Source organism: Dryobates pubescens, chromosome 1 (genome assembly GCF_014839835.1).
Source record: "Dryobates pubescens isolate bDryPub1 chromosome 1, bDryPub1.pri, whole genome shotgun sequence".
Classification (NCBI taxonomy): domain Eukaryota; kingdom Metazoa; phylum Chordata; class Aves; order Piciformes; family Picidae; genus Dryobates; species Dryobates pubescens.
In genome coordinates, this window is record NC_071612.1 from 24,732,124 (window position 1) to 24,741,892 (window position 9,769).

Sequence of the window (9,769 nt, forward strand, 5' to 3'; positions counted from 1 at the left end):
AGCGGACCACTAAACCTTCAGGCAGAGAGACAAACGTGCACCCCCTCACGAAGGCGACGGCCGCTCCTCAGCGCTGAAGCCTCCCGCGTTACCTCTAACCACGAGGAGCGCAGGGGCTCCCGCCCCGCGGCCACAGGCCTGGCACCCCTCAGGCTCCAACTCCCCCTTCCTCCCACACCCTGCGCAGGCGAACTTTCTGTGGGGACAAACAGCGAACCCTATTCGCCCAAGCTCGCAGGGATCTGGCCGGGCTGGGCAGTAAACGCGGGAGCAAAGGGCCGGGCCCGGGCGGCCGGGAGCAGGCGAGGGGAGCTGACTCCTTCACCGGAACCCCGCGCTCGCACACCCGGTCCCACTTGCTGACTGGAAACCTCATTACGGCTCGCCCGCCACCCCTCCCATATTTCCTCTCTGCGAAAGAGCAGCGATATGCCGGCGCTGCGAGCGAAAACCCGGCCCGCAGCGTGCGGCTGGGAGCGGGGAAGGGAAAAGGAGCCGAGGCGCCGGGCAGCAGAGAGGAGGCGGTTGTGTGGCCTCACCTGAGAGCAGAAGTAGGAACCCTGGATACCCAGCTTGAGGCAGGTCGGGCACTGCAGTTTGGCCTCGCTGCTGCAGCCGGCCGTCTCGCAGACGCGCGTCTCCACCGCCGCCATGCTGCCCGGCTGCCACAGGCGCGGCACGGCGAGCGGCGGGGGAGGAGCCGCCGCCCGGAGGCGCCGCTGGCTGAGGCGGGCGGGCCGGGGAGGAGAGAGGAGGGGAGGAGCGGCCCTGCCACCGCGTCGCCTCGTCGCGCCCGGCCCCCGCGCTCCTCTGCCCGCTGACGCCCCGGAGAGGTGGCCAGGGTCCGTAGGTGTCCTTGAGGACCGTAACTTCCCAGCGAGGGCAGGGAAGAGAGGTTGGGAACGGGAGTGGCCTGGCAAAAGGATAACCCGGCCGGCGTGCGGTAGAGGTAAGGGGAGGAACCAAGCTCCTCATTCACCGTCTTCCCGCTTCAAGCCGATGTGGCGTGCTGTCAATTCATTACTTTGTTAAGGGTGTTTAAGATCATTTTTGTTCTCGTGTTACTCAGCAAGGTCCTAATATTCACGTGTGGAGCCACACTCTTCCAAATGCTGTCTAGTGACAGGGCAAGGGAGCAATGGACAAGAACTGGATGGTCCACAAACATGAAGAAAACATCTTCACTTTGAGGGTGGCAGAGCCCTGGAACAGGCTGTCCAGGAGAGGCTGGGGAATTTCCATCTCTGGAGATGGTAAAAAGTCACCTGGACATGTTCCACCCAGAGGAGCTCAGCCCCAGCAAGGAGCCCCAGCCAGCACCCGTGGATGGTATTGGAGAAGTCATCAATCCTGGCCCTAACAGCCGGGGGGCCACCAGGCCCCCCGGCCTTTGCAGTCACCACCACCATCACCCAGTGTGCACCATGGGCACTCACCAGAGATGAGAAGAGGATCCTCAGCCCAGATGGGCTCAGCTCAGGGCTGCTGCCCTTCCTGGGGCGGATTAAATAGGAGAGTGGGTGGAGAGGGCAAAGTGACCACACCTGGGGTAGGAGGAGACTCCAATAGAGCCCAGGTGCTCTGCGTTTGAGGGGAAAAGGAGGGAAATGGGGTGGGTGAAGGACTTTTAGGGTGTCAGGTGATGATAGGACTGGGGGGAATGGAAAAAAAAAAAAAACAACTAAAAATGCATAGATTCAAACTGGATGTCAGGAAGAAGTTCTTCCCCATGAGGTGGTGAGAGACTGGCACAGCTTGCCCAGGGAGGTGGTGGAAGCCTCATCCCTGGAGGTGTTTAAGGCCAGGCTGGATGTGGCTCTGGGCAACCTGCTCTAATGGGAGATGTCCCTGCCTATGGCAGGGTGGTTGGAACTCGATCCTTGAGGTCCCCTCCAACCCCAACAATTATATGATTCTAAAACAATTTTACAGTTTAGTCTGGATGTTAGGAAGAAATTCTTCCCAGAGAGAGAGATTGGCCCTTGGAATGTGCTGCCCAGGGAGGTGGTGGAGTCACCATCACTGGAGGTGTTTAGGAAGAGCCTGGATGAGGCACTTGGTGCCATGGGTTAGTTGATGAGATGATGCTGGGTGATAGGTTGGACTGGATGATCTCAAAGGTATTTTCCAACCTGGTTAATTCTGTGATTCTGTGATTTACTGTATCAATGTCTGTAAACACCTGAGGGGTGGGTGTCAAGTGGAGGGGGCCAAGCTCTTTTCGGTGGTGTACAGTAGTAAGACAAGGAACAACTGGTTCAAACTTGAATATAGGTTTCACTTTAACATGAGGAGAAACTTCATTACAGTTAGGGTGACAGAGCACTGGAACAGGCTGCCCAGGGGAGTTGTGGAATCTCCTTCTCTGCAGACTTCCCAAACCCACCTGGATGCATTCCTGTGCAGACTACCCTGGGTGATCCTGCTTTTGGCAGGGGGCTTGAACTCGGTGGTCTCTGGAGGTCCCTTCCAACCTCTAACATTCTATGATTCTGTGATCCTGCACAGCAGTGATGGACTAGATGATCTCAGAAGTTCCTTCCAAGCCCTACCCTTCTATGATTCTGTTACATTCTCGGTGGGTTTTTTGCCTGGAATGTGTGCTAAACTGCACACCTTTCCACCTTCTGAAGAGGAAGTTCATGGTCTTCACTCCATTTTTCCATCATGATCCCATATTTTTCAAGCATATCTTCTTTATTGTGAGGTGCACTGTTGGCCTGTAGAGCTATGTAGTTTACAGTAATTCTTTTGCTCCGTTTTTACTTCTCATATAGAGGAGGAGGTAAAAAGCCATGCCAAATTCAATAGTCAGTAAGGCAGTTACTAAAATAAGAAAAATAGGCTGCAGACTGATAGTGGCATTATCATGGGAAGGACACTAGATTTCTCCTTGGAAAGAGAGAGATCAGATACTGGTGCTTTGTTGTAAAAATAAGTGAGATTATCACATGCATTATATGGCTCCCATTTTCATGGGTTGTCTATGGAAAAGATACCTGTGCCTATAAATCTAACTGCTTATATTCTCTGAGTGCCAAAGCTGTTGTAAATATGTATTGAAAGATCTCTAACTTAGTATCACTGTAAGACACTTTTTACTGGTTTCTAAATGAAGTAATTTTTAAAAATAACATGGAGAGAAGCCTATTGTGTAAGAGAATAGCTGCAAAAGACTTCAGAGCTATGTGCTAGATCCAGACATTATTGCTGGGATCCCACTCCTTTAAATCTCAGTTGCTTTCCCACTACCTGGCAGGCACAGCCTATAATTTTAGTCAAAACTTTGCAGGATCAGATTCTCTCTTAATGCTTCAATGTCACTGATTTCAGTGAAACTACACCAATCTTCATTCTGATCTTAGTACACAAAATATTCTCATTTCCTAGCACCCAGATAACTCTGCAGAAAGCAGGGTTCAAAATCCAAATGATAATGTCAGCATTTTCTGCAACTGTGTTCTATTCCCTATGGTCGTCTTTGATTACAAAAATATTTAAATATCTCCTAAACTTAGATGTTAAGTGAAAATTTCCACTTACTAGCTCCAGAACAGGAAAGTATAAACCCTGTTTTGTCAGACTAATACCAAGTACATTCTCATAACATCCCCATGCAGTGCTACAGGCTGGGGTCAGAGTGGCTGGAGAGCGGCCAGACAGAGGGACCTGGGGGTGCTGGTTGATGGTAGGCTGAACATGAGCCTGCAGTGTGCCCAGGCAGCCAAGAGGGCCAATGGCATCCTGGCCTGTATCAGGAACAGTGTGGCCAGCAGGAGCAGGGAGGTCATTCTGCCCCTGTACACTGCACTGGTTAGGCTGCACCTCGAGTACTGTGTCCGGTTCTGGGCCCCTCAGTTTAGGAAGGAGGTTGACTTGCTGGAACAGGTCCAGAGAAGGGCAACAAAGTTGGTGAGGGGTTTGGAACACAAGACCTATGAGGCGAGGCTGAGGGAGCTGGGGTTGCATAGCCTGGAGAGGAGGAGACTCAGGGGTGACCTTATTGCTCTCTACAACTACCTGAAGGGAGGTTGTAGACAGGCGGAGGTTGGTCTCTTCTCCCAGGCAACCAGCACCAGAACAAGAGGACACAGTCTCAGGCTGTGCCAGGGGAGGTTTAGACTTGATGTTAGGAAGAAGTTCTTCATAGTGATTGCCCATTGGAATGGGCTGCCCGGGGAGGTGGTGGAGTCACCATCATTGGAGGTGTTTAGGAGGAGACTTGATGGGGTGCTTGGTGCCATGGTTTAGTTGATTAGGTGGTGTTGGATGATAGGTTGGATGTGATGATCTCGAAGGTCTCTTCCAACCTGGTCTGGTCTGGTCTATTCTATTCTATTCTATTCTATTCTATTCTATTCTATTCTATTCTATTCTATTCTATTCTATTCTATTCTATTCCTATCTTCTGACAACATAGTTGGCAAAAACTTAGTAGCCCAGGTGATTCTGAGACCAAGGCAACAGATGACAAAGTATCTGGTCCTGTTTTCTTGTGTAATAAAGACTTTTACTAGCAGGGTCAAACAACCAAAGGAATTTGATGAGGTGCCATTGCAGGTGGCTACCTGTCTGACGGTTTTCTAGTGTTAATAATACTTGCATCCACCTATTGTTCATAGAAGGAGAACTCTTGTGAATTAGGCAACATTTTTAGGGTGCTTGGAAAATACAAAGATTACAAATATTGTTTTATTCAGTGAGTGGAAATAGCAACATACTGATTCCTGCACCTGATGCTGCGACAGCATTTAGGTCAAAATTCTGAAGACAGGCAACCAATTGCCAAACAGCATTGTGAAATATCTTTAGAAGACTGTAAAATTTAGAGGCTGTGATTTTACATTATTCCAAATTGAAGTCATTATTAAAGGTTTGGTTTCCTTCTTAAAGCAAAAGGTTAGTGAATGGGCAGAATCATTCTTGAACGATTCATGCTGGTAGCAGGTATTGCACTGTGTCTAGCTCATGAAAATCTGCTCCTTTTCTAAGTAACTAGCAAATCAAGCTGTCAAGCAGAGCAGGACAGGTACCTTCATACACTCTAGCTGCTGTTTTGTGGCCTTTAAAGAATCATAAGGAGTTGTAGGCATCATTTACCCGGTTAAGCAGAGTTTACAAAGTATTTGGTGTCACTGCCATGGTATAAAAAACCCTGAAGCATACTGCTTGATCTAGTCCAGTATCTTCTGCTCAAATGCCATCATCTGCTTCTTGATGAGATCTCAGAATAGTCATCATTAATAACTTAGGATACTTTACTAAATGTTATGAGTATTTAATTCACATTTAATTTCATGTCTGAGTATAACTTTACAATTTATTCACAGAATCACCAAGGTTGGAAAATACCTCAAAGATCATCAAGTACAACCTGTCACCACAGACCTCATGACTAAACCATGGCACCAAGTGCCACGTCCAATCCCCTCTTGAACACCTCCAGGGATGGTGACTCCACCACCTCCCTGGGCAGCACATTCCAATGGCTAATGACTCTCTCAGTGAAGAACTTTCTCCTCACCTCCAGCCTAAACTTCCCCTGGCACAGCTTGAGACTGTGTCCTCTTGTTCTGGTGCTGGTTGCCTGGGAGAAGAGACCAACCTCCACCTGGCTACAACCTCCCTTCAGATAGTTGTAAAGAGCAATAAGGTCACCCCTGAGCCTCCTCTTCTCCAGGCTAAACAACCCCAGCTCCCTCAGCCTTTCCTCATAGGGCTTGTGCTCAAGACTTCTCCCCAGCCTCGTTGCCCTTCTCTGGACACATTCAAGTGTCTCAATGTCCTTCTTAAACTGAGGGGCCCAGAACTGGATACAGTCCTCATGGCCTAACCAGTGCTGAGTACAGGGGCACAATGACTTGCCTTCTCCTGCTGGCCACACTATTCTTGATGCATGCCAGGATGCCTTTGGCCTTCTTGGCCACCTGGGCACACTGCTATTCCTCTGTGTGTCTTTCAGTATCCTTACTGGGACAATATTGGTGTGTATTTGCCCTCATTTTGTACTGTTGCAATGATGCAGGCCCGAAAAAAGAGGACTCCCAGTCTAACTAGATGACAGGGTTCCTTGTGCTACTCAGTTTTGTTTATTCACTCCATTTCTGAAGTGCAAAATAAACCCACGCTGTTTCCATGTTTACTTGGAGAAGCAAATGATGCATCTATTAATTAAACAATTTAAAAGTACATGTAACTTCTAACTGAGGAATTAACAAACATACTTGTCCTCAGCGTTTGGAAACCACACAGACTGCATTTGTGGATCAACCTAGAAACAAACTACAAGATTTGACCTAAAATTATTTCGTTGTTGTGATGGTTTTCACTTTTAAACAGCCCTATATTATCATCCACATAGTAAAAATGTTGTGGATTCTGTGGTATTTCAATGTTTATGTTTCCCAGTTTGGCCTTGATGTTCTGATTTGATAAGTGAACCAATTCACACCTCCTGGAGGTCCATGCACTGACATTTCCCATTATCTGGTGGCTCAATCATGCTCACCAGGGAAGTTCACTGACCTTTGCTGTGACCTTCCCTGAGCAGAGCTCTTTTTTCTCTGTCAGGCTTTTCATGTCACTTTCTAGCTGCCTGTCCTCTTGTATCACAGACAAATGCACACAGAGAGTCGCATGAGTCAGAAATTTTATAGCCCATTCATGATCCTTGATTTATGTCAATGCTGTGTTCCTGCTGTCCTCCCAACTTCTCCAAAGTGATGCAAGGCTGGGGGTGTGTGACATTAGCAGTATCTCATGGGTCAGATAGCTGCTGCTGCAAAATGGCTAGAGCAGCTGGCAGCTAAGGCAGCTGCTGTTTAGGAAGAAAATGGCCACTGAATTTGACATTGCTTAATTAACAGTGCCTTACCTCATGGTCCCACTCCTTTCTTTGCTTCTGTATATTGCAGCAGTGGGGGTCAAGCAACCACACTTTCCCAGTGAAGCTCTTGGATATAGTGGCTGTCTTCTGTTCAGGCTCATTGAAGACACAATTAAATGTCTCTTTGTATAGCAATAGCTGAAACAATGCAAAAATACCACCCAGGAGCTGGACCACATGCAAATGTGCACTATTATGGCTTGGCCAGATGGTACAGGCCAAGATTCTGAGATTCTCATGCCAAATGCAACAGTTATGTAGGTTGTGCGTGTCTGCATCTGCATGTAAAAAAACTAAACTACAAAACCATCACAAATGCACACAAAGACAAACATCTCCAGCATGGCCACACACACAAAAAGTAGCATGATCTTAACAATAAGAGTGAAAGAGAGCCCTTGTAGGAAACAGTAACCAGAAAAAAAGACAAACCTGTGGTCAAAGCAAAATAGTCTTACTACAGCCAAAAGAAAAAAAGAGTAAGGGGGAGGGCACAGGGGGGGGAGGGAGCAGTGGAAGACAAGGAAGACTTTATAAACATTCTTTGTAAATGAGCAGAGTTGCATTAAAGAAATATCTGTCTCCATTTTTTATTAAAACAAACAAACCCCATGAGATTTCAAAGTCTAATTCTGCGAGTGAAAAGAGGTTGCAATATATGTAAGCCACTCACATCACTCTTACTCCTTCCATAGGTGGACATACAAACTAGACTACTTGAAAGGCCTGCTAAGGCCACAGGAACTGCAGGCTGGAGCAGGCCTACTGAAAGCTAGTTCCAAGCATGCTCTCTCTAGTTGTGGTGGAAAGGAAGATCCTGCAGGTTCTTTCATTTTGTTTTGCTTGTTCAAGCTGCTCTGCCGCTTGTAGCGTATGTCTTCATACAGTGGATCAAAATATCTGCTATGATTTAAGAACAGTTCTCTCTGGATGCAAAACCACTCTTCCAATATCCAAAAATCTTAGCATTTTCCAATATATGCATATGGAACTGGCTGTTTATCGTGGGATGAGAACAAAAGAAAACAAGCTGCATCTTTTTAAACAAAGTGATGTTTTTATATATATATATATATATATATATATATATATATATGAAAATTCTATTTAACCAGCAAGTTGCAAGCTTTAAAGAGAGAAACTCCATAGCTTGTAATATTTGAAAGAATCTGTGAATGTGTCTTAAGGTGAAAAAACTTTTTTTTACTGTGGAACCACAATAAAGGTCAACGGAGTGAATTTCTGGCCCAGTGAATTCCATGGGAATGTTACTGATACCAACAGGGATTTCATGCACATTTGGTTAGCAAAATAAAGGCCATAATAAAAGCTGACTTACTACTGGCAAAATACTAACAGTATTGTGTTGCCAGGGCTCAAAATCAAAGTAAGATGATGAGATTTTTTAATTGCATAAACCACAGTGATTCTAAATGTTCTGTTGCTGATGTGAATAATCTGTTTCTTTCCCCCTCAAAACAGTGAGGTACAGCTGTGCAGATAAATTAGATCTTATAGTTGCACATCTCTGACTTTGATGCTGCACTTTACAGAATGAAAGATGTTCCTAACATCATCTTAAATTCACACTGAAAACTGATGGAGCTCTAAAGTTTGCAAGGATTACTGAAGATGAGATATTCATAATTTCTTTACTTCATATGCCTCTTTCCCCCCCCCCCCCCCCCCCAACTTTGAAAGTTGTGGGTTTGTGGATATATCAATGATACCTCTTTTCTATCTGTTCTTTTTAGATGGTTTGAAGATGATGTCATGTCCAAGGCAGCCACACAATTTCTGAGGATTCTTCTTACCTGTCAGTGACTCAAAGATTACCATAGTTCATAATCCTCTCATTGCTATTGTAAGTTGTTGGATAACTTCTGATGTCATCTTTAGAGGCTTTGTGTCTCTGTAACTCAGCAAATCAAAGAGCAATGTGTACTAAATCACAATACATGCTTACTTCCTATTTGTACAGTAATAAGGTAGACAGTGCTCAGAACTCAGATGTAATATATTCATCTCTTATTAAACAGTAAATGTACACATTTTAGAGGGGACTTTATGAAATTATCCTTGTGCTGCACAAGAAAAATTAGAATCCAGCCAAATGCTATATGACACTCAGTATCATTTGGTGTTAGCACTTACTCACAGTTTTTCCTCAGTAAAATGACATTTAAAGCCCTAAAATGTAGGTGTGCACACTTGGCTCATTGACAATAAGAATGAAAAGTTAAACACAGAAGCTGAAGATAAATTGATCAGAGAAGAGGATTCTGCATGGATTATCTTTATTTATGTTAAGAGATTTAAAGGCAGGATTAAAGCAGGCAGTCCAAGAATGTGCATGGTTCTCAGGAATGTAACTTTGACCTTCTGTCATGAGATGAGCAATACTGTCATGCCTCTGCAAAGTACTTTCAGGGAGAGAACTTTACCAGGAAGCAGAATGGGTGTGCATGTGGATCCCCTATGAGACTTCCTGTGCCAGGAATATTTCAGAAGGAAAATGAAATGCCTCTCGCCTGCTCAGCCTGTGCACACTTGGTGGTGTTGCATTTCCATGCTGGGAAGCATTACTTTCACTGCTTTCCATGGTACAAGAAGAAAATTGATGCCCTTGCACTAAGAGTGATCTATAGCACATTTTAACCAAGTTTCTGACAGAGGAGATTGGACCGGGTCTCCAGTGCTTGGCAGTTTGCTCATAACATTCAAAGCTTCAGCACCCTTAATCGTCAAACCTGCCTAATCTTTCTTTGGCTGGAGAGCAGCTCTCCCTTCTAGGTGCCTCAAACGAGCTCTGCTGACCGTAGAAATCAGACGTGGTGGCTGAGGGTAGCATGGGTTTCCATGTTTGCATTCTTTCACAAGAAA

General features: G+C 45.8%; 1 protein-coding gene across 2 annotated transcripts in view; it reads right to left on the reverse strand.

Moving 5' to 3' along the window:
• The window catches only part of METAP1 (methionyl aminopeptidase 1), a 28,223-nt gene extending 27,546 nt beyond the window's left edge, over positions 1–677 (reverse strand). For both annotated transcript variants that reach the window (XM_054163063.1, XM_054163058.1), the window contains exon 1: positions 540–677. In XM_054163063.1, the coding sequence (XP_054019038.1) occupies positions 540–653 (114 nt within the window). In that variant the 5' untranslated portion in view covers positions 654–677. The remainder of the gene's footprint in view (positions 1–539) is intronic.
• Positions 678–9,769: the final 9,092 nt, after the last annotated feature.